The sequence below is a fragment of the Oryx dammah genome, unplaced genomic scaffold (assembly GCF_014754425.2).
Source record: "Oryx dammah isolate SB20612 unplaced genomic scaffold, SCBI_Odam_1.1 HiC_scaffold_13, whole genome shotgun sequence".
Lineage (NCBI taxonomy): Eukaryota > Metazoa > Chordata > Mammalia > Artiodactyla > Bovidae > Oryx > Oryx dammah.
Window position 1 is genome coordinate 63,104,667 of NW_024070197.1, and position 26,960 is coordinate 63,131,626.

The 26,960-nt window shown below is 60.2% G+C and overlaps 2 protein-coding genes across 5 annotated transcripts in view; one reads left to right on the plus strand and one right to left on the minus strand.

Annotated features, from left to right (window-relative positions):
• Positions 1-7,045, plus strand: part of IL34 (interleukin 34) — a 61,249-nt gene extending 54,204 nt beyond the window's left edge. For 2 of the 3 annotated variants that reach the window (XM_040253551.1, XM_040253553.1), the window contains 5 exons: positions 124-257; positions 1,004-1,081; positions 1,365-1,526; positions 6,056-6,188; positions 6,415-7,045. In XM_040253551.1, the coding sequence (XP_040109485.1) occupies positions 124-257; positions 1,004-1,081; positions 1,365-1,526; positions 6,056-6,188; positions 6,415-6,584 (677 nt within the window). In that variant the 3' untranslated portion in view covers positions 6,585-7,045. The remainder of the gene's footprint in view (positions 1-123; positions 258-1,003; positions 1,082-1,364; positions 1,527-6,055; positions 6,189-6,414) is intronic. The other variant, XM_040253554.1, reaches the window with a different exon arrangement.
• A 441-nt stretch (positions 7,046-7,486) lies between these two features.
• MTSS2 (MTSS I-BAR domain containing 2) lies at positions 7,487-26,954 on the minus strand. Of its 2 annotated transcripts, XM_040253534.1 has the most exons (15): positions 26,902-26,954; positions 22,451-22,512; positions 22,301-22,374; positions 21,487-21,571; positions 21,320-21,411; positions 21,165-21,239; positions 20,897-20,905; positions 19,835-19,992; positions 19,551-19,658; positions 18,556-18,653; positions 16,926-17,145; positions 11,452-11,526; positions 11,027-11,203; positions 10,706-10,871; positions 7,487-10,614 (listed from the first exon to the last, which is right to left on the minus strand). In XM_040253534.1, the coding sequence occupies exons 1-15, from the start codon at positions 26,905-26,907 to the stop codon at positions 9,860-9,862; spliced, it is 2,160 nt and encodes a 719-aa protein (XP_040109468.1). In that variant the 5' UTR covers positions 26,908-26,954; the 3' UTR covers positions 7,487-9,859. The 2 variants fall into 2 exon arrangements, with proteins under 2 accessions (XP_040109468.1, XP_040109469.1); XM_040253535.1 differs by lacking the exon at positions 20,897-20,905.
• Positions 26,955-26,960: the final 6 nt, after the last annotated feature.

A 26,960-nucleotide genomic window follows, 5' to 3' on the forward strand; every position in this document is an offset into this window, starting at 1 on the left:
GAAGGGAGGCGCGTGCTCGCTCTGCACACAGGTGCGTGAAGGGAGGCACGTGCGCACTGCACACCTGCAGGAGCAGTGCGAAGCAGCAGGTGCTCACGTGTCCTTGCTGGGTGTGGCCCACAGATCTTGGGATCCTCCTCGGCATGGCCTTGGGAAATGAGGGCTTGGAGCCATGGCCCTTGACTCGGAGCGACGAGTGCGCCATCACTGGCTTCCTGCGGGACAAGCTGCAGTACCGGAACCGCCTTCAGTACATGGTACCCATGGGCCCTCGCCCGCTCCTCTGCCAGAGCCCGCCTGGCCCCTGGCTCCTCGCATACACCCTGGGCCTGGGCTGCACTACCTGTCCTTGCTCCTGTTAGCCGTCCACAGGCCCTCCCCGCCTCTCATCTGACCCTTGATCCCACCTCCACGTGGCCCTCCCCAGGGGAGAAGGGGTTGCAGGAAACCTCGGGGGAATCACGTATTATTAACAAGGGTGATAAGGACCTGGAAATTATAATGTTTGATTCTTTTATTAGGGTGAATCATGTGGCGTGTGGCTCTATAGGTCTTTTTTTTTTTTTAACAGCTTTGAAGACATATTGACACATAATTCACATACCACACAATTTATGTACTTAAGTGTACATTTCAGTGGTTTTTAGTGCATTCTCAAAGTTGTGAAACCATCACTATGATAAGTTTCAGAGCAATCTTTTAAAGTTATCTTCCTCACCCCCCAAAGGAGATGGTTTTCCCAGAGCAGTAAGCCTCTCATCCTACATCTTGGCCTGAGACTAGGCCTGGTCAGGACCTACCCTTCCCTGTGTCCCAGAGGAAGGAGCTGTCTTTGTCCCAGCTGGAGGCAAAGCACATATTTTCTGTGGAGGAGCACTGCTGTGACCTCTGCCGTCAAGGGCCAGGCCTGGGTTCTTCCCCTGCATCAGATTCCTCTGGGAGGCTGGGGGAATGTGAGCCGTTTCTGACTCTGACCTCATCCTTTGTTCTTATATCTTCCTAGAAACACTACTTCCCCATCAACTACAGGGTCAGTGTGCCTTATGAGGGGGTGCTCCGAACAGCCAACATCACCAGACTGGTGAGAATCCCCTCCTCTGGACTGGGGAGCCCCCTGCCTCCAGGCACACCCTGGATGCCCTGCCTGGGAAGCACTAGTCTGGGCAGGTCCTGCTGCCAGGAGGCTTTCCTGGCCCCTCAGGCCAGCCCACCCTTGGCTCAGGCCCAAGCTTGCCCCCCACCCCCGGGGGCTGCCTGGTCTCCCCACTGTGCAGGTCACGTCTGGGGGGATGTTGGATCTGGGGGCGGGGGTAAGGGCCCAGAGGCCCCTGCCGGGGTCTTCAGTAGTTTCTCTGTCTCTGCAGCAGCGGGCCCAGGTGAGCCAGCAGGAGCTGCGGTATCTGTGGGTCCTGGTGAGTCTCAGTGCTACAGAGTGGGTGCAGGAGGTGCTGCTTGAGGGCCACCCGTCCCGGAAGTTCCTGGAGGAGGTGCACACACTACTGCTGGACGTCAAGCAGGGCCTGCGGGTGAGCGCTGCCGGGGTGCGGGCGGGCGCGCGTGCGTGTGTGTGTGTGTGTGTGTGCCTGCAGGTGAGCGCTGCGTGGGTGCGGGTGGGTGGGGTGGGGCAGGTGCGTGTGTGTGTGTGTGTGTGTGTGTGCCTGCGGGTGAGCACTGTGGGGGTGCAGGCGGGTGGGGCAGGTGTGTGTGTGTGCCTGCAGGTGAGCGCTGCAGGGGTGCAGGTGGGTGGGGCGGGGCAGGTGCGTGTGTGTGTGTGTGTGCACCTGGGGGTGATCACTGTAGGGGTGGGGGGGGGTGGGTGCATGTGTGTGTGTGCCTATGTGTGTGCATGGCCAGAAGCTATCAAAGGAGGAAGTAAACGCGTGGAAAGTCCTGACTTGTCCTGGAGGCTGTGGGAGAAGTGGAGGTCAGAGTGAAGGGCTGGGCTTTGGGGGGCAAGTGATGCAACTGAGACCGTCTTAGGCTCTGCAAACCTGGGTGAGTCATTGACCCCACTCACTGTTGCCACATCTAAGGAACAAGGCAAATGCAGAAGGCTAAGTGGGTGGAGCACAGGGGGCTTCAGTTCAGTTCAGTCGCTCAGTTGTGTCCGACTCTCTGCAACCCCATGAATCGCAGCATGCCAGGCCTCCCTGTCCATCACTATCTCCCGGAGTTCACTCAGACCCACGTCCATCCAGTCCATGATGCCATCCAGCCATCTCATCCTCGGTCGTCCCCTTTTCCTCCTGCCCCCAATCTCTCCTAGCATCAGTCTTTTCCTTTTTTTTAATTTAATTTAATTTAATTTTTTTATTTTACTTTACAATTCTGTATTGGTTTTGCCATACATTGACATGAGTACATGCGTTCCCAAACCTGAACCCCCCTCCCACCCCCCTCCCCACAACATCTCTCTGGGTCATCCCCATGTACCAGCCCCAAGTGTGCCGTATCCTGCATCGGACATAGACTGTCAATTCGATTCTTACATGATATTATACGTGTTTCAATGAGATTCTCCCAAATCATCTCACCCTCTCCTTCTCCCTCTGAGTCCAAAAGTCCACTATACACATCTGTCTTTTTTGCTGTCCTGCATACAGGGTCATCATTGCCATCTTTCTAAATTCCATATATATGTGTTAGTATACTGTATTGGTGTTTTTCTTTCTGGCTTACTTCACTCTGTATAATCGGCTCCAGTTTCATCCATCTCATCAGAACTGATTCAAATGTATTCTTTTTAACGGCTGAGTAATACTCCATTGTGTATATGTACCACAGCTTTCTTATCCATTCATCTGCTGATGGACATCTAGGTTGTTTCCATGTCCTGGCTATTATAAACAGTGCTGCGATGAACATTGGGGTACATGTGTCTCTTTCAATTCTGGTTTCCTCAGTGTGTATGCCCAGCAGTGGGATTGCTGGGTCATAAGGCAGTTCTATTTGCAATTTTTAAAGGAATCTCCACACTGTTCTCCATAGTGGCTGTACTAGTTTGCATTCCCACCAACAGTGTAGGAGGGTTCCCTTCTCTCCACACCCTCTCCAGCATTTATTGCTTGCAGATTTTTGGATCGCAGACATTCTGACTGGTGTGAAGTGGTACCTCATTTTGGTTTTGATTTGCATTTCTCTAATAATGAGTGATGTTGAGCATCTTTTCATGTGTTTGTTAGCCATCCGTATGTCTATTTAGTTCTTTGGCCCATTTTTTGATTGGGTCATTTATTTTTCTGGAATTGAGCTGCAGGAGTTGCTTGTATATTTTTGAGATTAGTTGTTTGTCAGTTGCTTCATTTGCTATTATTTTCTCCCATTCGGAAGGCTGTCTTTTCACTTTGCTTATATTTTCCTTTGTTGTGCAGAAGCTTTTAATTTTAATTAGGTCCCATCATCAGAGTCTTTTCCAATGAGTCAACTCTTCGCATCAGGTGGCCAAAGTACTGGAGTTTCAGCTTTAGCATCATTCCTTCCAAAGAAATCCCAGGGTTGATCTCCTTCAGAATGGACTGGTTGGATCTCCTTGCAGTCCAAGGGACTCTCAAGAGTCTTCTCCAACACCACAGTTCAAAAGCACCAATTCTTTGGTACTCAGCCTTCTTCACAGTCCAACTCTCACATCCATACATGACCACAGGAAAAACCATAGCCTTGACTAGACGGACCTTAGTCGGCAAAGTAATGTCTCTGGTTTTGAATATGCTATCTGGGTTGGTCATAACGTTTCTTCCAAGGAGCAAGCGTAGGGTGATGGAACTCTTCTGCGTGGTGCTGTAATTGCATTTGTCAGAACCCACTAATGTGCAGCAGAAAGAGTGAACCCAGCAGAAAGAGTGAACCCTAATGTAAACAGACTCTAATTAATAATGATAATAATAGAAGTTCCTGATTGCTGCCTGTTCAGCAGTGTTGATCTGAGGCCTGGGGTATATGTCTTCCAAAAAGCCTGAGGAGTAAGGTGACAAGATCACTGTGTTGTCTGTGCAGGCCATGTGTGTGCTGTGGGACCCCCTCCCCACACCCCCACTTGCCCTCCTTAGGACCCCGGTAAACACCTGCCAGGCCCCCAGCTGCTGCCCAGCAGGAACAGCCGACAGGGCGCTGACTGTGAGCTCCTGCCGACCCCAGGGCACGGGGCCTGCGCCTGCTTTTGCAGCTGCCTGGAAGTTTGTGGAGGCTCTGTTTTCCGGCAGAGGCCAGCAGGCTAGGCCGTGCCCTTGGTGGCTCTCTCGTGCCTGTGGGCGGGGTAGGTGGGGGCTGATCTGGGGAATGGACCGTGCTCCATTCTCAGTTTTCCTCGGGAGTGTGTCTGGCTCCTGGAGCTCCAGGGAGCTGCTCTGGGGCTGGAAAGGAGACGTGGGTAGGCTGAGGCCCTGCCCACCTGGGCCGTTCAGGGTGAGCCAGCTTTTAATCTCTCCTTTCTCAGTGGTGGTGGCCGAGGCCCCCTCACAGGTGACCCGTGTCTCTGGGGCAGTGGGTCCTCCCAGGGCGAGCCCCTTGGCTCTCCTCTCACCCTCACTGCTCTCTCTAAGCCTTTGTATGTTAGCTTTCTGGGACTGCCGTCACAGTTCACTACTAACTGACCACGTAAATCCGAGCCTGCGCCTCCCCTCTTCCAGTCGCTTGGGGCTTCCCAGGTGGCCCTTGTGGTGAAGAACCTATCAGTGCAGGAGACAATAAGAGACGTGGGTTTGATCCCTGAGTCAGGAAGATCCCCCAGAGGAGGGCACTGAAACCCACTCCAGTGTTCTTGCCTGGAGAGTCCCATGGACAGAGATACTGGAGGGCTACAGTCCAGGGGGTCGTACAGGGTCGGACGCCACTGAGGCAACTTAGCACACAGTGGCTTAAAACAACAAAAATTATTGTCACAGTTCTGGAGAGCAGAAGTCTGAGGTCACGGGCGCAGCAGGGCCACGCTGCCCCAAAGGCTCCCGAGGATGCTCCTTCCCAGCTCTTCCAGCTTCTGGTGCTGGGCTTGTGGCACGTCACTGCAGCCTCTGCCTGTCTTCACATGGCCTTTCCCCTCGTGTCCCATGTCCTTTCTCCTGTCTCCAGGCATCGGATTTAGGGCCCACCATAAACCCAGACTGATCTCATCTGGAGGCCCCTGACTTTACACCTGCAAAGACCCCGTTTCCTCACATTCACAGGCGCCAGGGATGAGGACTTGGTGCAGCTTCCCTTGTGGCTCAGTGGTAAAGAATCTGCCTTTAATGCGGGAGACTGGCTTCGACCCCTGGGTTGGGAAGATCCCCTGGAGAAGGGTATGGCAACCCACTCCAGGATTCTTGCCTGGAGAATCCCATGGACAGAGGATACTGGCGGGCTACAGTTCAAGGTGTTGCAAAGAGCTGGACAAGACTGAGCAACCAACACTTTTCACCTTTTCACAGCTGTTTTAGGGGGATGTGGGGCAGAGGAGCACACAACTCCACCCAGCACACTTCACTCTGAGGAAGGGCCTTGCCCAGCTCAGGCCCTGCAGCCCCCCTGCTCCGTGTCTGCTCCTGCGGCTCTGGGCCCCGCTCCATCCCGAGCACGGTGCCCGTGCCCCCAGCACTGGGCCCCTTAGAGCAAGTGTGGTTCAGAGGAGCCCACCTGCTTGGATCTGGAGACCCAGCCCTGTTGGCCTGCCTTGGCCTCACAATACAACCGACCCTCCTGCAGGCCCTGCTTCCGCTTCCTGGAGTGGGTGTGGGTCTCTGCACCTGAAGGGCAGTGTCCCTGGGACGGGGACTCCTTATGCAAGGGCGGCCAGGCCTGCGCTGGAGCAGCGAGGATGCCCCCACCTCCTCCCGGTCTGGCTGCCCCCAGGAGGAAAAAGAGAAGTCTCTGTGTGTTGTGCTCGAGTGAGGGGCATTGAGGGAGCCCCTCCCAGGAAAAATGGCGGCCTCAGGAAGGAGAGAAGTTACTCTCGGGTGTTCTGGTCACCTCTTTCCAGGCGGGATGAGTTTGCCCACCCCACCCTCACCCCCGCCAGCTCTCCTGGGATCTCTGCACAGGCTGAGGGTGGCATCTGTGGTCCTAAAGGTTTCCTCTCTTCCAGGGCATGGAGGTCAGCCCCCAGGTGGAAGCAGTGTTGAACCTCCTGAGTGCGCCGGGAAGCCTGAAGCTGGTGCGGCCCAAAGCACTGCTGGACAACTGCTTCCGGGTCATGGAGCTGCTCTACTGCCCTTGCTGTGAGGAGCTCTGAGGGGCTGGGGCTGGGGCTGGGGTACCGCTGTCTGAGCCAGGTCACCAGGCAGAGCCGGGGCCCTCAGCACGTCCTCTGCTCCCCAGGGCCACAGGCCATTTCTGGAAGTGGAGATGGACTTGGGTACACGGAGAGCAGTGTGGCTTGGTTGGGGTGAGGGGCTGCTGACCAGTCCTGCAGCCTCATTTGTGTGTCTGTGTGTGTCCTCGTAGGTAAAGAAAGCTCTGTGCTAAACTGGCAGGACTGTGAGGCGCCTCAGCCTCAGGCTCGCAGCCCAGCCTCGGCACAGTGTGAAGCCACCCAGCTGTACCCTCTGCCCCAGCTGCCCTCCACCTCCCTGCCCCGCATCCTGGGACCCTCGGCTGGCCCCCCGACTCAGTAAAGCTGCTGAGGGCCCAGGGAGAAGGCTTCCTGCCCGGAGGAGCCTAGGGTGACCTCGGGGGCAGCTGGAGGAGCCCCTGCAAGAGACGGACTGGGCCTGAGACTTCGGGTGGTGGTGGGGAGCGCCTCCTGGAGAGGAGGCCCCGGCAGTGTTTTCCTTGAGAGACACAGAGCCTGAGAAGGGCGCAGCTCTCCCTCCTGTGGTCTCCCCTGGAGCGGCGGGTGCTGGGGCACCTGAAGGTCATGAAGGCAGAGCCTCTGGCTGCTCCTGGCACTGCCCGGGTTGCCCCCTTCCCTGAAGGCAGTGCCAACCTTCTCCTGAGTCAGGCAGTGGGAGCTGTACCAGGTGGGCGTACTCAGCAAGGACGGGGAGGGGGCAGCAAAGCTGGGACAAGGGCATGGTAGCCAAATGCCACGTCTTGCCATAGTTTATTTTTTCTATTAAACACCCGCTTTGTTTTGGTTTGCTTGCATCTTTGAGGATGAACCTGGAGAAGGCTGCTTTCCCCTCCCGCCAAGTGCCGGAGGCGGGAAGGGGGGGGCGGGCTGGTCTGGCGCAGGGGCCTGGGGCTGAGGATTCAGAGTTGGAATGGTCAGGGCCTTCGCCAGGGTCCCGGAACGGGGGATATTTGAGGGATTGAGTTCCTTCCAGCCCCGCCCCGGCCCATGAAGCCCCAGCAAGCCTGACGGAGCAGCGGTGCTGGGCTCATCTCCCACAGCGTGTCCTGGACACTGCCCTGTCTCCCTCCACCTGGCAGCTACAAGACCACCCCCAGCAGGGACACGGGTCCTGGCAGAGACCTGGCCACTCCAGCCCCGCCCACGCGGAGCCCCTGCCCCTTGGCCAGGGTCTGGGATGGTGGGGGCGGGGTGCAGGCAGTGGAGGAAGCCAGGAGACAGTGGTGTTAATTACAGTACAACTTTATTAATACTGGGATCTTCACAGTGCATGTTACTTGTAGCAGTGACTATTTAAATCAAGGGAAGGGTGGGCTGTGGGGAGGTGGGAGGGGGGGGAAGGAAAGGATAATTTACCCAAAAACAGACAGAAAGAAGAGAAACAAAATGGTTTAGATGCGATAGGGGCTGGGGGCGGGTGGTAGAGGGGAGACAAAGTGAGTGGGAACCAGAAGGGGAGGTCTAGGGAGGGGAAATAAATTAAAGAAAGGAACAAGTTAACAACAGCACCAGAAAAGTTACTTCAGTCAAAAGACGCTTTGAATAGAATATTTCTCTGTACAAAAAGAAAAAAATGAAACAAACGTCAAAAAGTTCCCCAAACCAAAGTTTGTGACATGGGATGGTTGGCTCGGATCCTGAAGGGGTGGGCCTACTTGGCGGTCACTAGAGGGATGAGGTGGTCAAGGGGGTGGAAGAGCTATGTACAGCCCTGGGGGTGGTCTGGAGGGGGGGCCCCCACAGTCTAGGTGAGGGGTGCCTGTGCCATGCCCACGCCCCTCCCCGTGGGGCCCCGAGACCACACCCCTCCTCGGGGCAAGCTCTTTCTCACGGGGACCTGGGTACCCCCCCCCACTGCCCCTTACCCTGCTCACATCAGATAATCTGCGTCTTAAAACCAGCCCACCTGGGCAAGCCCTGGCGGGGGTGGGGGGTAGTGGACACTCTGCCCCCAAGCCTCCAAGTGCAGGCCGTCTGCTCCCTCAGCCCTCCTCCAGGTGTGGTGAGCTCAGCTCAGCGAGGCTCCTTTCTCCGACCTAGCAACTTACAGGTACCGTCCTCCACCCACCTCTGGGGAGCCCCTCAGAGGAATCCCTGGTTCCCCACGCCCTCCTGGCAGCCGTGCCTAGACCCGTTTCCAGCACAAGAACTACCAGGAGCCCCGGGCCCATCCAGAGCAGGAAGAGCCAGCTCTCCCGACCCCAGGAGCCCCCGTCCCGTGACCCTGCCAGCACGGCTGCTCTCGGCGGGTCTGTGGTCACAGGAAGCCCTCCACTTGCCCTTGGCACACGTGCTTCTACCTGCTTAAAGTTGGCGCAACGTGCTGTGTGGGTGGAGGGGTGCACTCCCTCCACCTCAGTCCTGCCCCCCGGGACCACCCTGGGATGGCGTCTCCTCCAACAGTCAGCCAATCTCCCCAGCAGCCCTCCCCCCTTGGCCTGCAGCAAATGGGCAGGAGGCCCAGCCCCCGGCCCCTTCCCAGCGCATTGTGGCTTTGCTCTGGACGCTGCAGAGAACACCGCCCCCACCCCCCGGTGCCGGCCCTCCACCTCCCAGGGGCCATCAGGACACCGCGGGGCCCTCTGTCCCTCAGGCACTCTTGGACACACCCTGTACCGTCTACCCTGTCCCCACACGAAGTCCTTGTCTGGTCAGCTCACTTTATTATATATTCATAGAAGAACCCACCCCCCACCCTCTCCAGTTTCAGTCCCTGACCCCAAAGGTGGCTGAAACTGTCACCAGAGTTCAAGTCCCCACGTGCCCGGATGACAATGGGATCTGAGCAGCTCCTGGGAGGCCGGCAGGCCAACAGCCTGGCCTCCGCAGCCTTCCCTGTTGCCCCGCGCCCGCTGCATCTGCGGGCAAGCAATCTGTCTCAGGGTCCCCACCCTCCTCCGGGCAGGCACCCTGCATGTCCTCCCTAAGAGACTCAACTTGGGCCCCAGGCCCCCGGCCCCAGTGGGTAGGCTGGCTCCTAACTTCACTGGCCCCTCAAACGGCCAACCGCCCTGTGGAGCCTCTGGTTAACCCAGACACTGTAGCCCTGGCTCCTCGACGGACCCCCCACCCGCCTTTCTGATGGAGGAGAGCCTGGGAGAGGCAGAGACAGAGAGGAACATAGTGGGGGCCCTGGCCAGGGGCGGGGGGCTGCAGTCCCCAGGGAGACGGGGAGGCTCTGGGCCAGGCTGCCTGAGCTGGGCACTGCGGGCCCCACCAGGTGGGTGGGCCCCTCTGCTGGGGCCATGGGGCACAGCTCCGTGGCTCGCCCTTGTGTGGAAAGGGCAGGGCCTGGCAGGAGGGAGAGAAGGGGCAGAGTAGGCAAAAAAAAGGTTGAAACAGGCTCCAAATCCAGTTCAAGGCTCACAGGCTCCGTCCTGGCGTGGTCTAAGAAGTCACTTCCTGTTTAAACCATGAAATCCAAGTTGGGTTTCTCCTCCCAGTAAAGTGGCTTTGACTCATGTGACCAAAAAAAAAAAGAAAAAAAGCTCGCCTGGCTCTGCTCACTCCTGACTCTGCCTCTGCTCTGAGCCGCCGCGGCCCACCGGCCGGGCCCCTACCTCGCCAGGCCGGGGGGCGGGAGGGAGGGAGGCGCCATCACAAGAGGCGGGGCGCCGACCTGTCGTTGGTGACGGTCCTGCGGAGCCGCACCCCGCGCCGGATGGCCACCAGCATGTCTTCGGCCGGAGGCTCGCTGGGGGTGGCGGGGGGTGGGGCTGGCGTCTCCTCCGTGGGGGCGGCCGACAGGGCGGAGGGGAAGGGGAACTGGCCCTCGGCCAGTGCGTGGGCGCCCGCCACCAGCTCCCCGAGCTTCTCCACCAGGCTGTGCCGGTTGGCGGCCAGCTGCTGCTGCTGCTCCTCGTCGTCCTGGGCCGCCAGCCCCGCGTAGCCGGCGGCCTCTGGGGACGGGCTACCCCAGGCCGTGTTGGGCAGGCTGAGCCTTTTCGGTGAGGCCTTGGCTAGGTCCGGCGCCAGGGCCGCGGCGGCCTCGTCGGCATAGAAGACGCACTCCTCGCTGCCCGCCCGCGTGGGCCCCACGTAGCCGGGGGAGTCGGGCACCGTGGGCGTCTTAACCGGCACGATGGGTGGCCGGATGGGGATGGGCCCGGCGCTGGAGAGGGCGCGGCGCACCGTGGGTTTGGTGGACGGGGTGCGGCGGATGGTGGCCACGCCGGGGGGAGCCCCCGAGGCGGTGGGCAGCCCCGCGGTGGAGGCCGGACGCTTGGTCTGGATCAGGCGGCGGTAGTTCTGGGCGATGTTGCTGTTGCGAGGGATGGTGGACGACTTGTCGAATTCGGGGGGCCCCTCGCCGTCTGCGTCCCCGTTCACGGAATAGCAGTCGTAGTCAGAGCCTGGGGCGGGGGCGGGGGTGCATGGGACGCGGTGGGCCCAGAGCCTCGGGGCCGAGAAGGCGAGGCCCCAGCCCGAGCCCCCGGGGCCTACCTTGGGAGGGGATGGTGTCCTCGGAGCACGAGGGCGTGGTGGTCTGCGTGCTGTAGCCGCTTGAGTACTGCAGGGAGTCCCGGCTGCTCTTCTGGTGTTCCAGGCTCAGGCCGCGGGTCAGTACCATGGCCAGGTCGCTGGCAGCAGGGGACACCTCCTCCCCGTGCTGGGGGCGGGAAGACCACACGCTGAAGCCTCACTCCCGCTTCCCAGGCGGTCCCCCGAGGTGTTCCGGGCTGGCCCTGTGACCACTTGCTGGGTCTTAGAGCTGGCCTGGGAGAGAGGAGGGCCCAGCTGGGCCGTCCCGGCAGCGACCCTCACCTTGGCTGCGATGGTGGCGGGGGACATGCGGGGCCGTGGGGCCTCCTCTCCACTGGGGCCCGGGGCACCGCCACCGGCCGGGCCCGGCTCCGGGTCTCGCAGGAGCTCCAGGCGGTCCTTCCTCCGCTGCAGCGTGATGCCTGCGGGCTGCTCGTGGGGGCCAGCCTTGGCCCAGTCCTGTAGGGTGAGGCGGGCGTCAGGAGGCCCCTGCGCCCTGCTCCTCATGGCCGAGGGCAGAGCACAGAGGACACTGACCCCCCAGCCCCTCCTGGGCTCCTTATCCCGCAGGAGGGAGGAGGTGAGCGTTTGGGAAGGCTGCAGGGGGTGCCCAGAAGGTTTCTTTTGTGCCGAGCGGGTGCGTACGCATACCCCTCTGGCCGAACCTGAACCCTCCCTGAGTGCCCGGGCAGGTGGGGGGCACTGACCGAGGTCGGGGAGCTGCACTCGCTAACAGACTGGCAGGTCTCCGAGGCCTCGGAGGACGCGGAGCTGGAGGACTTCTGCATGCGAAGGCGACCGGGCAGGCGGACGGGGCAGGGCGGCAGGAGGGGCGGGAGAGAACACATCCGGTCACGGCGCCAGCACGTGGGGGGCCCTGACTCAGTCCTCCACCGCCTACCCCCCCACACCACGCCCTGCGTCGCGAGCGCCTGCGCAGAAAGCAGCATCCAGAGCGCACCCAACCGCCTGGACCTACCCCACCGCAGCCCAAGAACCACGCTTCTAAGAATTAACAAGACTGACTGCTGCTGGCCTGCATGTGGCGAGCAGGGAAAGAGCGATGCTAAGGTCGGCCGTTGGGGGTGCTGGCTTGAGCTGCGGGGGGATTTGTCACCGTTCTCTAGAAAGGGCAGGCCTGGGGGGAACGGAGTCCAGGGTTCCATCCTGCGAGTGTTAGGCGGGGCTGCCTGTTAGGTGTCTAAGCCCAGGTGCAATGCCGGCAACTGCATTTTACAATCTGGAGTTTAGGGAGAAGTCAGGATTGGAGCCACAAGTCCAGCAGCGTGAGAGAGAACCAGGTGACGCAGGCAGTCAGGCTGAGGGTGGTTAGAGAAGGGGTTCAGGGACGCCAGGCTGCCCTCAGTGCTTGGGAAGCAGAGGACAGGCAGTCAAGAGGAGTGACAGGACCTGCCAGCGGTGTGGGAGGAAGACCCGAACAGGCGACTGTCACAGAAACCGGGGAGGAACCCTATGCGTGAAGGAGGGAGGGCCAGTGGTGTGGGGGTTGCTGGAGGTTCGGCAGACGGGGCAGAGGGGTGTCCATGGAGACCCCCAGAACTGAAGACAGGACCGAGGACGCCTGGAGGCTCCTCTGGACAGTGGCAGGGACCAGGCACCCCGGGAGGCCCTCCAACTCAAAATAAGAGAAAGGCTGAAGAAAAAGGAAGCAAGGGCAAAGCAGGACCATGAGGGTCCCCAGGGCAGAGGCAGCCTCAGCACTGTGGTTGAGAGACTGGGCAAGCGCCAGGTGGAGAGCCCGCCCGACTGCCGCCCAGAATTAAACCTGGAAGCGGACTGGTCAGGTGCAGCTCTGCATGGCCTGTGCCCCAGGACACATTCTCTAAAGCATCCTGGTTTCAACCCCCAGACTTTTTTAGTTTATGATGAGCCAAGGTGACCAAAAGAAAACTAAACTCTGTAAGTAAGGATTCAAAGAAAATAATAAACACATTGAGAGTTTTACCAATATAATTGCTAAAACAAAAAAAGAAAAAAAAAGTTTGGAAAACTCAATGGAAAAATTCAACACCCATTCATGGAAAACACTAGTGCTAGAAAGGAACTTCGTTCATCTGATAGTGTTATCTACAAAAATATCAATTCTTTTCTTTCTGAGGCTGCAGAAAGATAAAGATGCTCACTATCACCATTTCTATTAAGTACTGGAAGTCCTAGCAGTGCAATAGAGCATGAAAAAGAAGTAAAAAGGAGTAAAAAGCAAAAGGACTGGAAAAAAAAGAAACTGTAAAAGACCTGATTGTGTATGCAGAATATTCATTCTATGATTATCAGAACTAACAAGTGTTTTTAATGAGGTTATTGGATACAAGATCAACATACAAAAAAAAAAAATCAAATTTCTAAATAGCAGCTGAAAAACAAGTAAGAGACTGTGAAAAAGCCAAAATAATTTAAAATAGCATCAAGAGATATCAAATACCCAGGGGGGAAAAATCCAGTGGTAGGTGTGCAAGATTCTCATGTGAAAATTGCAAAATATTATTGACAGAAGGTAAGGCCATAATAAAATGGAGAGACATACGTAATCCCAGTCAGAATCCCAGGGATTGCTTCTTTTAAAGTGGAAACTAACAAGCTACTATTAAAATTTATAAGGAAATGCAAAGGGCCAAAAACGGAAGGTAATACTGAAGAGTAACATACCTAGAGGACTTTCATTATCAGGTGTCAGGATTCTGGATCAAGTTACAATAATTAAGATGGGGTCTTACTGGTACAAGAACAGACAGATCAACCAGTGGAACAGAATACAAACTCCAGAAACAGCTACACATTCAGACACCTGTTTTATGACGACGGTAACACACTACAGTGCAGTAAAGGAAAAAGATGGTCTTTTCAATAAACTGTTAATTAGACATCCATATGGAGAAAAACGACTCCTTCAGTTCCGTCGCTCAGTCGTATCCAACTCTGTGTGACTCCATGGACTGCAGCCCGCCAGGCTTCCCTGTCCATCTCTCATACTAACACACACACACACACAGTCAATTCCAGATGACCTGCAGATCTGAGTGAAAAAAGGTAAAACAAAAAGGCTTTGCAGGGAATTCCCTGGTGGTCCAGTGGTTGGGACTCCACACTTCCATGCTGAAGGCCCACGTTCAATCTCTGCTGGTTGGGGAACTACAATCCCACAAGCTGAGCAGCAGAGCCCTGCCCCCCCACCGCAAAAAAAAAAAGCTTTTGGAGGAAAACATCTTGAAGTACACAGAAATACTGCTAACAGGACAGAAAAAGCACTAACAATTGGAAAAAATGGATAATTAGACATACATTAAGAACTTTAGAATTTTACTCCTATTAAGGGAGTAAAACAGCAACCCACAGACTCAAAGATTATCCGATGAAAAGACTTGTAGCCACAGTGTATAAGAAATTCTACAAATCAACAAGAAAAAGACATACAATCTAGTAGAGAAAAAGAAAAAAAAGATCTGAACATTTCCTTCATAAAAAGAAGAAATGGCCTTTAAACGTATGAAAAAACACACCACCTCATTAGTCATTAGGGGAATGCAAATTCAAAACACAGGGCACTATTACTAAAACACCTACCAGAAAGGCTGACGTGGAAAGAATGTCGGACACCACAGGCTGAGGGGCGGTGGAGCAGCAATAAATCAACTGCTGTGCTCTTCGTGCCCTTCTGACTACAGACACACCCCAAACGAGCGCCATTCTACAAGATGCACGCCCAGCATCCAAAGGTCGTGCAGGAGGGACCAAGGGGCCATCGCAGCCCGGAGAAGCCTAAGGAGACACCCTGATAAAACGCAGGGCAGGGCCCCTGGGTGTCGGAGCCTGGACTCCTGGGCCGGGAAAAGGATGCCAGTGAGAAAGCTGGCAACATGTGAAAAAGGGTCTGTCAGCGAGTCAACAGTGTTGTGCCGTGCTAATTTCCTGGTTTTCAAGACTGTTGGTAGTTACATGGGATGCTAACATCAGGGGAGACAGTGCAGAGGCTGGGTGAAAAATCTGCTCTTTTTAGAGACTGTCTACCAGGCTAGAGTTATTTCACGCTAATGAAAATAAACCTTAATGGACAGGTTAAACTGCTGTAAAATAGAGAAAAGGTACACTGGAAGACAGGCCTGAAGAGATGATCCAGGGAAACAAGGAGATGGGAGACGTGAGAGGAGAGAGACACGGAAACCAGACAGGAGTGAGCAGAGTGGGAGTGAGAATAAGGAGAGAATGCTCACAAGCTCCTAGAATGGGTGAAAACCCTGAATGCAGACAGAAACACGAACGCACCAAGGGAGATTGAATGAGAACAAATCCACAACCAGACACGCTGCAGAAAAACTCAAGTGACCAGAGAGAGAAGTCAGGTCACTCACAAAACACAGCAGTGATGGACAGGAGACCTCTCAGCCGGCAACAGAAGCCAGAACACGGGGAAAATGCCCTCGGAGTGTGGGGACAGAGCAACTGGCACCCTACGCTGCATCCCTGGCAAAACTAGCCTTCAAGGAAGAGGAAAAGAGATAGAACATGTTTACAGAAAAACAAAACCTGAGTTTACTACCACAGACCCATTCTGAAAGAGCTTTAAAGGATGTACTTTACTGCAGAAAGAAGCAAAATGACCTCAAAAGGACAAAATGAACAAAAAAGTATAAACACATATGGGTAAACCTAACAGATACTTACGTAGAAGATAATGATGAAATTAAGAAGAAAAATGTCAATTGAAGGGATGATTAAAAAAAGGAGAGAATAGCATAAAATAGCTTATAAGGGGAGGGGATAGGTGACCGAAGTTAAAATATATGTTAAGGTCCTTGAGTGATTCAGAAGCCTGGGTTAGGACTTTGCTAAGGATGCATGGTAAAATTTCAAGGTAACCTATATAATAAAGGAAAGAAGTATAACTTAAAATCCAGTAGAAGGAAATAATGGGAGAAGAAAAAACAAGCAAAAAGCAAGAGAAGAGACGAAGCACAGGTAAAGCAGAATGAACAGAAATAAGAAGTCTAAAGATGCCAGTAATATTGGTAACTGTGAAAGGACTTTAAAATGTCAGTTAAGAGAGAGAGATTGTCAGCCTGGATGAGAAAAGAAAATCTCGGCAGATGCTGTTTACGAGAGTCATCTAAAACATAAGGACATAGTAAGTTTAAAAGAGATAGGAAATGGTGACATGAATGCTGAGCTGAAGGGGCTGCAGTAAAATCAAACAAAACAGACTCACTACGCTAGAAACGGCACCAGCAACAGAGGGTCAGCTACACCACGTGGGGAGATTCAGCTCACTGCGAGTTAGCATTTTACAGCTGTATGGACCGAACCGTCTCAAAAGCGTACGCATACGTGGATAAAGGACACAGGAGAATGAATTATTCTAGCTCTTCCGTCACGGAAAGGTGACACAGACGGGAGTGAGTGGGGAGTGAGACGGAGGTGGTCAGTGTGGTCAGGTGTCCTGGGCAGTGTCGCTGTGAAGGAGAGGTGAGGCGGCCGGGGGAGGCTGGAGGAAGGGGGGCCATTTAGACGGACGGCACCGGAGCACGTGTCTGTGTGCCGACAAGAAAGCCTGCCGAGGAGGGCAGTCTGCGCATGCCACGGGCACGTCCTGGGCAAGAGGGCAGACTACAGAATGCTGGGCTCAGAGGGAGGGCCGGGCCACGGTGGGCACCTGGGCGCGTGGCCTGACCTCCCCGTCTTCTGCTCTAGCCCCTCCGGTCCCTTTCAGGGTTTGGGCCTGCCTCTGAGGGTCCGGGCCTGCCTCTGAGGGGGTTCTCATGTTCAGGGTGAGAGCGGGGGAAGATGCTTGCAGTTCTGGGGCTCCTAGGGACGACTCCGCGGGCCACCCACCCCATCACTGCCAGCCCCGGCACGGGGGGTCCCAGGGTCTGGAGCTGGCAGGCTTCTCCAGACCTTCCCCTCCCCTGCCCTGGGGCAGTGGGCTCAGGCTGGTCCTGGACACGGTGGTCCTGGGGTCCTGCAGGCCGCTCTCAGCCCCGGCACGGGGGTCACGGGGTCTGGAGCTGGCAGGCTCCTCCAGACCTTCCCCTCCCCTGCCCTGGGGCAGTGGGCTCAGGCTGGTCCTGGACACGGTGGTCCTGGGGCCGTGCAGGCCACGCTCAGCAGTGTCCCCGCCCCACAGTGTGGATGGCCGGGGGCTGGCATGAGCTCAGCAGACGCCCCTCACCTGGCTGGTGATGTCTGAAGGCATGGGCGAAGGGGGCTTGGAGTAGGTGGCTTCCTGGGAGACGAAGCCGGAGTCGTGGGAGGAGATGCTGGAGAGGCGGGCGGCAGGGGCGGGCTGCGCCAGGCTGCGGTAGCGACAGGCGGGGCCGGGTGAGCACGTTTGGGCGCCCCCGGGCCAGGGGGCTCCGCCACCCTTGGCGCTGCTCCCGCTGCTGGGGGCGCTGGAGGGAGGGGGCACGGCGGCCGGACAGGGAGACACAGGGCGCGTGCGGGAGGCAGGGCGACACACGAGGGTGGGCAGAGAGGAGGGGCGGGGGAGGAGAAGGCGGGGTCAGACCAGGCCCGAGGCCGCGCGGGCCAGGGCAGCGCGGCCCCAGACTGCGGGGCGGGAGGCAGGCCCCCACTACCGCGGGCCAGGGCAGCGCGGCCCCAGACTGCGGGGCGGGAGGCAGGCCCCCACTACCCCAGGGGCCTCCGCCAGGCACCCCGAGGCAAGGCAGCCTGTCTGCCTCCCGCTCCGCCGCTACGAAGCAGAGACCTCAGGCTGACGAGGAGGAACGGAGTCCACAAGCACCAGCGTTTCCCAGTTAGGCTACAACCAGACATGAGTCTGATCCTGACCGTCTTCTCCAAGTCTGGTATTTGCCATCAGATCCTGACCGAATGTCTAGCATGGGGCGGTGGTCAGTGAGGGTCCTAAACTCGCCGTCACCCTCCCCCTCTTCACCTCTGTAGCTCATCCTCTCTGCATGGGTGTCCAGGCTGGGCAACCCTCCTGGCAGTGAAGGTCACCATCCTTCTGAGTGTGACCCGGGAGGCCCCAGGCCCCCACCCTTGGCACGGGTGATCCCTGGGATCAACCTCCCTCCTGCGTCACCCACCCAGGGTCTGAAGAGCCTCTAGCCACTGTGGACCCTTCTCTCCCTGCAGGAGCAGCAATTACTCTGCCTGGGTCACTGCCCATGACCTGGGTACCCAGCCAAGCTGGTTCTAGAGAAAGAGTGCCTGGCACAGAGGGGTCTCCCCACCAGTAACCTGCTCAAAGCCCCCTGACAGGGAGCCTTGAATCCAGACCCCTCCCACGAAGTGCCCCCCGACCCCGCCCTGGCCCTGCACGGCCCCCAGGGCCAGCTTGGGCTGAGGGTTGGCCCTGTGGCAGCTGCACAGGCGCAGTTCTCAGGAACCAGCCAGGCTGCAGTGCCCACAGGTAAGCTTGGAGCTTCTGCATACACTCCTGAAAGCCTCCATGGCCTTGCCCACCTTAGATTCTTACTGCTGCCCAAACTGTGCTGGGCCTGGCTGAGCTGAGAGGTTAATGCTGGGATTCTGTACCTCAGCTTCCCCCTCCATGAGACGGAGACAACACCTTGCTGGTAGAGTGGTGTTAGGGTTCAATGAGCAAAGTGCAGAAAGCACTTAACAGGCAGCCGGCGTGCCCTCCGCTGCTGCCGCCAGCCCGCACCGTCCGTGCGCCTGCCCTAGTGGCGGTCTTGCAATGCGAGCGTATTTTCCCTAGATTCCTTGATGGTGCAGCAGTTGCCTGAATTCTGGGGCCACAAAGCAATTCCTGACGCACTTCTGGGGGGCCCCCCCATTCCTTTTCCCTGCCCCCTGCCCAGTCCCCCGCTGACCTGCACATGCTGGACTTCCGGGAGCTGGAGCTGCTAGGTGATGAGGGTGGGGTCTGGTATGACCAGCTGTAGTCTGAGCCCTTCAGGTCTGTGATCACCTGGACAGGGACGTGGATGGGGTCATGGGGGCAGCCCAGCCCCGCAGAAAGCCTCATCACTTTCCTGAGTCTCCCTCCAGAGGGCTGGCAGGGTCTTCCCAATTGAGAACCAGGCCCCAGAGGAGATCTCAGGGATTTGGAAGCCCTCCGTGTCCCAGCCTTTTCCTAACACCAGCTCCTCACTCAGGGACAAGAGGCAGGGCTGCCAGAAGGCGGGGGGACTCTGGGGAGGTTGTGCCCTCTCTGCTTCTCAGGGATGCTGGCCCAGCCAGGACACGGGGGAACCTGGTGCTCCTGAGAACTCCCTGGGGCTGGCGGAGGAGTCAGCCCAGAGTGGCCATGCAAGACCATGGGGTCCAATCCTGGCTCTGCTCTGCCCTCAGGCAAGCCGCTGCTTCTCTCTGAGCCTCAGTTTTCTCTTGGGAAATGCAGCCGATCCTTCCTGTCTTAGAGGGCGTGGAGGTGACTGAACTAGGTGACCCGTGGGAAGGGTTCGGCGTAGGGCTGGGTGCACAGTAAGGCCGAGGGAGACGAGTGCCATGGTGCTGTCAGCGAGGACTGCCCCTGGTGTGGTCGGAGCGTGGTGCTGAGAGGTGGGCAGGGCAGCCATGGGGGCAGCTGCACGTGTATGCAGGGGGCTGGTGGGTGTGGGCGTGGAGGCCGGAGGCACCATCAGGACTGGCTTGCTCGGAGCCTGGCCCTGCGGATCCGGGACGTCCAGCCGTCTGCTCTGTGTGACGCTCTGCCAGGTCCCGGGCACACACCCTGCTTGTGTGGGCAGGTGCCCCTAGAACCCACGGGGGTGACCTTCGGTGCCCAGCTGATTCCCCCAACGCTTTCCCATCACCTCCTCCGTTGTCCCCAACCAAGGTGGGCCGTCCCCGGGGCTGGCCGCACCTGCTCGCTGGCGGGGGGCAGCTTGTGCGGCTCCGCGGTCAGCACCACCAGGTCGTCGATGATGCCCTGCAGGTGGGTGATCTCCCCCAGCATGGTCAGCTCGCCGTTCTGACAGGGCAGGGAGTCAGCCTCCCGGTCCTCCCTGCCCAGCCACCCCTCCCCCTCCCCCCCGGCCCACGTGGCTCGGGCCACGGTCCTCGGGACCTCTCGGGACTCGTGAGGGCCCCTCAACTGGCCCAGTCACGGAGATGCTAAGAAGGCCCCCGTGTCCCCGCGGGACCCACCACCACGGGCTGCAGGAACGTGATGAAGGTGCAGAAGCGGCCACGCTCCTCAATCAGGGCCCGGCGCACCGCCTGCTTCTCCGTCTCCTCCAGCAGCAGGTACATGTCGTTCACGTCCTGCAGGGCGCTGTCCAGCTGAGGCTGCAGGTCTCCTTTCCCTGGGGGGGTGGGGAGGAGAGGCCGCGCTGGGGACGCGGACCCGGCCTGCTGCACCCAAGGCTCGGGCCCCGAGGTGGGATCCCTGGCCATGAGGCTGGGCACTTCCGGGGGGCCCTGGGGGCCGGGGACGGCAGCCGGGACGCCGGGGCTTGTGGAAAGGCTGGTCCCCAGCGCAGGCAGAGAGGACAGACAGACAGGCACATAGGAAAAACACCAAAGCTGCAAAGCCACCCAGGTCCTGGGGCGAGCAGAACCCTGGGCAGCCCTGGGGCCACCCAGAGCAGCTGTGCTCAGGGGAGTCAGGCACACGCCTCTAGGAGAGCAGACGCTTCTGCCCCCGGGGACACCCTCACTGCCTGTGGGGTGAGGCGCCTCCCCTCCCGGGCTCAGGGAGGGGACGTGGAGGCTGAACAGAGTAGAGCATGGGGTGGGGCTGCAGGCCAGGCCACGAGGCAGGCGGCGTCCAGAAGCACCAGGGCCGGGCCCAGGGCGCGGGAAAGGGGGTGTCCCGTGGGGGTCCCCACTCGACTCAGGAATGATGCACAAGGACAGCAGGAGCAACACAGAGATGCAGCGGAAGAGCCGTGGAAAGCGGAGAGGGTGGAGCGGAGACAGCTAGACAGCGTGTGGCTGCGGGGCCAGAGGGAGGGCCTGGGGGCGGGGCGGCTGGGCTGCCGGGGCCTGGCCCCACCCTGCCCACCCGAGCCCTCCTGGCCTGGCGAACCGACCCAGCACGGCCCGGCCCAGAGGACTGTGCCCAGCCCCTCCCTTGCGGACCGACCACCTTCCTCGCTCCTCCTCGGCCTGAAGAGGCTCCTCCAATGGCCCTGAGCTGGGGGAGACAGACCAATGCGACAGGGACGACAGGGAGGGAGAGCAGCTCGGGGCGGGCATCTGACTTACCAAGTAGCTCTACAGGAGGGGCGAGGAGAGGAGAGACAGAGAGAGACCGTGTGAAAGACAGCCGGGTGGGCAGAGCCGCTCCTGGGGGCGGGGCCTCCTGCAGCCTCCCGAGGGGGGTCCAGTCAGGCGGCAGGCACCCCCTCTGCCCACCCGAGAGGCTAGGGGCCCTGTGTCCAGCACGGGGTGCCTCAGGTTGGACGCTGCCCTGGGCGACCCCACGGCCGTGGGGGACACAGCGCGGGGCTGAGCAGGGGCCCGCGGGGCTCACCTTTGCGTGCTTTCTTCTGCAGCTTCAGCGTGTCCGAAGACTTCTTCTTGATCTCGTGCCGCGCTCGTTTGTACTCTGTGCAGAGGGCGAGAGAGCGGCGCTATGACCGGGTTTCCGCCAGTGGGGAGCTGGAGGGCGCGGCCGGGAAGACCCACCTTTTGCGTGATCCTTGTCCAGCTGGTTGGCCGACTTCTTCCAGTCCTCAATGCGCTCCTGCAGCGGGTTGATGAGGCTCTCCAGCAGCGCGCTGCGGGCAACGGAGGGCGGGTCAGGGCCGCCCCGGGGTCCTCCCTCGACCCCGCCCCGGCGCGCACGCACTCACTTGGTGAACTGCCGCAGCTTGGTCTCGATGCTGCGGTGGCGCATGCACATGCGCGTGAGCGCCGAGCCGATGTCCCGCGTGGCTCCTGGGGGCAAGCGCCGCGTGGGCGGGGCCGCCGGGCTCCTGCAGGCCCGGCCCGGGCCACGCGGGGGCGCGTCCGGCCCGAGAGCCGAGCTCGCAGCCCGCCGACCCCGAAGTCCCCGTCCCCGCGGCCCCGCTGCCCGCGCCGCTCCCGGCATCCCCATCCCGCTGATCCCCTCCCGCGACCCGCCAGCCCGCCGCCCCCCGGCAGGAGAGCTGACCTTTCTCTCCAGGGGTCAGGCCAGGAGCTGTCCTGGTAACCCCAGATGGGAGAAGCCCACACCAAAGACGGTTCAAGGAGCCAACAAAACCCCTCCTTCCCAGGACCCCCTCCAGATGCGCCCAGATGCAGGCGTGAGGGTGCCCGTCGCCTTGGTCTCACCAGCCAAGGAGGCAGGAGCCCCAGGTCCCGCTGCTCAGACCGGAAGTCCTGCCCCGTGCCCCTGGAAGGGCAGACGGGGAGAGAAGCCCCAGACTCACCTACGGAGTGTGAACACCGTGGCTGAGGGGTCACCCACCTGGCAGTGAGACAGACCCCCCACCCCCACCCCCCAGAACCTCCCTGTCGTCTGTCACCCGCTCCTGCTCGGTGGCGAGAGGCTCCCTCTCTCCAGAGAGCCTGCTCCATGAGCCAGCGACCCAAGGTCCTGACTCTGGGCCCGGGTCCTCTCGGGCTCACACCCACTCAGTTGTTTGGAGTGCAAGTCCAGGCTGGGCCGAGTGCCCTCCCCACCTCGGGTGTTGGTGGCCATGTCAGCCACTTTCTGGAAGGCGTCCAGGAAGGCCACAGCAGCCAGCACGGTGGTCCTGGGGAGATGGGCGGGGGGCGGTCAGTGGGGGGTGGCCTCACGCCCCATCCCCTCCCCAGCTGGAGCACCCTCACCTCAGCTGGGAATGCAGCTTCGTGGCCTTGGAGTTGAAGTCCTCCCAGATGGGGTAGGAGCTCTGTGGAGGGGAGGGGAGAGGCACTGAGCCACCACGAGGGCCCCCTCGTGCCTGGTCTAGACTCCGGGCTGTGTCTGAGAGGGCAGCCTCGCCCCTGTGGAGTGGGCCTTCCAGGGCTCCTCTGAGGGCAGACACGGGCATGAAGAAGGCCTGGCCCCAGAAACAGGCACCTCTGCGTGCCCCGCGCTCCCTAACGGTCAGGAACCCCGGCCACTGGGAGCAGTGGTAGCCCACATCCTCAAGGGGGATGGAGACTGGGAACGGCAGGCCGCGTCTCCTTGTGGGTGGGAGGGCCTGGGGGGGGTGGGCCCGGGCTGGCCACACCAGGGGCACTGTGGCCCCGGACACAGCCCTGGACGGTCCACGTGGCCTGGGGGCAGAGGCACAGCGAGCTGTGGTGCAGCTCGAGACATGGTGGGTCTAAACGAGGGCCCTGTGACCTGGAAGCTGCCACCAGCCGATCTGCCCATCGCAGGCCAGCGGCCGGGGCTCCTAGGCCTAGGGGGACCGCGGCTGCTGCGGGGCCTGGCCAGCCTGCCCGGGACAGTCAGGCCCAGGCTGAATGGGGCCTTGTGCAGCCGACAGAGCCACCTTTCTCCACCCCCGGCTCCCCGCCCCTCCTGGGGACACAGTGTGGCCTTTATCCCAGCCTGGCCCAAAGCTCTGAGCTGGGAGGGGGTTTCCCAGTAGAGAGGCCAGGCTCCTGGCGATCAAGTTGTCCAGTGTGATCAGCGGGCTTTTCTGGCTAATGGGCCTCCCATGGCTGTTGGGTCCTGGCCCAATGGCCCTGTGGAAGGAAGCCTTGATCCTTGAAGAAGAGGCCCAGGTCAGCGAAGCCCCAAGGTTCTTCTGACCTTCCCTTCCATGTGGGATGGGGTGCTGGGAGCCAGGGCTTTTCCAGTGGGAAGCGGGAAGGCGGAGACCCCAGTTCCCAAGGCCTCAGAGGGAGGCTCTGCCAGGCTGGAACCCCAGGGAGGCCAGCCTGCTGGAGTGGGAAGCACAGGGCAGCTTCTGGGATCCTCAGAAACACCCTCCCCTCCCAGCCCAGCCCAGCCAGTGCCCAGGGAAAGCAAATATTTGAGAAGTTCACAGGCTGGAGCGGGAAGGCAGAGGCGGTGGGTGGGCTGTCGGTACGGCACAGCCTGGGGTGAAGGAGCCTGGGTCTCCTCTGGCACTCCTGAGGACTTGGCACCTCCCTGCTCCACACCCCAGCCCTAGGCTGTGCTAAGACCTTGGGGAGACAACACCATGGGGGCAGGAGTGCAGAGGCAGCGGTCCTGGCCCCTGGAAGGCGTCTCAGCCCCTCAGCAGCCTCTGTCTGAGAGCCAGGGGCTGCAAGAAGTGGGGGAGACAGGTCTGTACCCCGCTGTGGGGGAGACAGGTGTGTGTACTGAAGTCACACCCTCACAGCCTCCGCCCCCAGGCTCACTCCATCCCTGGCCCTCCCAGTCTCGGTCCTCCCGGGGCAGAGGCGAGTGACAGGGTGGGGTTCGGGGGCCAGGCCCAGCCCCTCCTCAGCAGGGCCTGCTGATAAGTCATGACGACCCCAGAGGCAAGCTTGAGGGGCCAGCACCCAGGAGCATGTCCTGTCTCCACCTGGGCCTGCGCCCTCACACAGGCTGCACCCAGCTGTCAGGCAGGCTTGAAGCCTCCGGGCTTGTGGTCTTGATAGTGACGGGGACTGCGACTGGGGGTCAAGAGTGTGGTGGGCCAGGCACCCGGCCGAGCCCTCTCACTGTGGGGTCACACTGAATCCTTACAGCAACCCTGTGAGGGGAATACCGTTGTCACCGCCCCCATTCTACAGATGAGGAAACTGAGGCTCGGAGAGATTAACCGGCTTGTCCATGGCTGCCGAGTGTGGGGTTCAGGCTCTGATTCCAGGTTTGACTGGTCACTGCATGGCAGGGACACTTCCTCTACTTCGGGGTCTGGAAGGTGAGTATCTGGGGACCCAGGGTGGGGAGGGGCAGGGAGTGCAGAACTGGGAGAGCAGCGGGCAGCTCTGGGGGGGGCAGTCACACGCTCGTCACGGCGGGTGCTCAGGTGGGTGGGCCCTGGGCTGTACAGGTGAGTGGCCCAGGCTGCACCCTGGGAGAGGGGCTCCACGGGAGCCTCCTCTCTGAGCCTGTTTGCTCCCCTGTGAGATGAGGGCGGGAGCAGGTCAGTGTAGGGACTGCCTAGGAAGCACTAGGTCAGGACCCGGCACACAGAGAGCGCTTGCCTAACGCTGCGGACAGAGTGGACAGGCGGTCTCTGCCTCTGCCACTCGGCTGGGACCTGCGTGACACTCTCAGGGGCAGGTTGCGACCCCATTTCCGGAAGGTGCAGGCTGAGCCCTGGAGCCGCTCCCGGCCCTGTCATTCCCGGACAAGTTCCTGCCCCTCTCTGAGCTTTGGGGGGCATCTGGGCTGCTTAAATGAGGCGGGGCAGGCAGGGAATGCTCCCGGGGGCCCCCCGCCCTGAGTCGGTGCCCCTCCAGGCCCCAGGGGCAGCCCCCCTCCCCTCCTCGGCGACCCCCATGCCAGGCTCTGGACCTGCAGCCCTGGGTGGGCTGTCGCAGGCAAGTTCCGTCTCCTCACCCAGGCCACCTTCCTCTGTGGAAACCCCGCTGCTTCTGTGGCTCAAGCCACTGAGCGAAACAGCCGGAAGCTGTCCCCCAATTCCAGATGACTGGCCTCCAGGCGGTCTGTGTCCCTGCCCTGTCCCTGGCCCAGACACAAGCCTGTGTCACAGGCTGGGGACTAGCGGGGCTCGGCATTACGCCAGGTGAAACCTCTCCCAGTTTGCCTCCCCACGTCAGAAAATCCTGAGCCACTTGCTACAACCTGGGCCCATCTCCTTCGTCTCATCCCCAAGTTCCTTGCAAATTGCCTGGAGATGGGGGGAGATGGTCCTGCCCACTCCTCTGAGCAAAGGTGGAAAGCGGCTGCTCTCCACAGTGTGTGTGGTGAGGATGCCAGCAGGACAAGGTGCGGGAAGGAGTCTGCTCCGCCAGCCCCGGGAGTGGTTGGGGGAGGGTGGTCTAGAACGGGAACCTGGTGCCAAGGCTGCGATGCTCACGGGGCAGGAGGGGCTGCTGAAGGCAGCGGGAAGCCAGCACTCGGGGGCCAGCAGAAGGGCTTGGAGGTGGAGCTGGGGGGTCGGGGTCTCGGGAGCACCCTGTGTGGGGCGCAGAGGGACACCTATGCACGCTGCCAACCCTGCAGTTCTGGGGGAGGGTGGCCCCGGGCCTCCTGGGGGTGGGGGGCACAAGGATCTGGCAGTCCCCCAAAGGCCTGCCTGGGCACTGTGGTGTGTCCCCCTGGGGCCTGCGATGTCACTGTAGGATGCCAGGCTGTGTACTAGGGAGGGTCAGGCAGGCAAGGGGCTCTGAGGAGTTCCCCGTTCCCCCCAGCCTGGCCACCCTGCCCCAGAGCAGAAGGGGAGAGGTGCGGCCTGCAGGGCCCCTCTCTACCCAGTCAGGCCTGTCACTGCGGCCGGCCCTCCTCTCTACCCAGTTAGCTGGGCCACCCTGCCAAGCCCCAGCCTCTTTGGGGGCGAGGACCCCCTCGCTCCCCGGATCAACAGTGACGGGTGAGGTCATGGGCTGGTCCAACAGTTTCCTCAGTGACCTTGAGCCGTTCCCAGCCTCGGTTTCCCCACCTGGTGAGCCAGCGTGGGCCAGGAGTTGGTGGCCTGCTGAAGCCTGACCTTGGGCCATCCCGGAGAGGGGCTGGAGCTGCTGAGAGCCTGGAGCAGCCGGCAGTCCTCCCCTGGGGCTGCTCCCTCAGGCCCACCCTCGCCCTCCTCCCCGCAAGGCAGGTCAGAGGCCTTGGGGCCCGGGCCACTCCTCGCACAGACGGTGGAGTCCTGGAGCTGGTTTGGGGCGCGGGCGTCGGGCGCAGAGGCAAGGCTGGCAGGGAAGGAGTTAACGGTTCCCTGCTTTATTATTTTTCGCTGCTTTGGCAGTGACAGCATTGTCTGGGTTTCGGGGCCGTCGGGGTCGGGGAAGGGGGGCCACGGGGGTGGTAGAGGAGAGGCGGGAGAGACCCTGGACCCTTTAAAGGGCCGTGAGTCGCCCCCGGAGCCAACCCCCCATTCATGGTTTGGGGGTCTGGGGCGCGGGAAGCCCGCGTGTGCGCAGGCTCAGGTCGGGACCCCAAGGGGGCGCTGCGACCCGGGCGACCAGGGGCATGGACCCTGGGTATCGCACGGACACCGAGACACACGCGTGCCCACACCCCCCACGACGGGCACCCGGAGACCAGGGCGCACGGCAGACGCAGGCCAGACGCGCTCAGACAAGGGCACACAGACGCGGGGCCTCACCGACACGGCGGGACGCGGCTGCCGCCGCCACGCGTCCCCAAAGGGGACACGCACCCGCGTCGCATCCGCGCCCGTTACCTTCATGTCGTTGACGATGGCCTGGAAGAGCCCGCCCAGGGCGCCGCACTCCTTCTCCG

Bases quoted from the DNA above. Each gene is read 5' to 3' on its own strand.
- MTSS2 (XM_040253534.1), bottom strand. The intron at 22,375-22,450 runs GTGAGGGTGCTC...CCATCTCCCCAG, and splicing joins AAGCTGCATTCCCAGCTGAG to GACCACCGTGCTGGCTGCTG. The intron at 19,659-19,834 runs GTGGGTCCCGCG...CTGCCCTGTCAG, and splicing joins CGTTCCTGCAGCCCGTGGTG to AACGGCGAGCTGACCATGCT.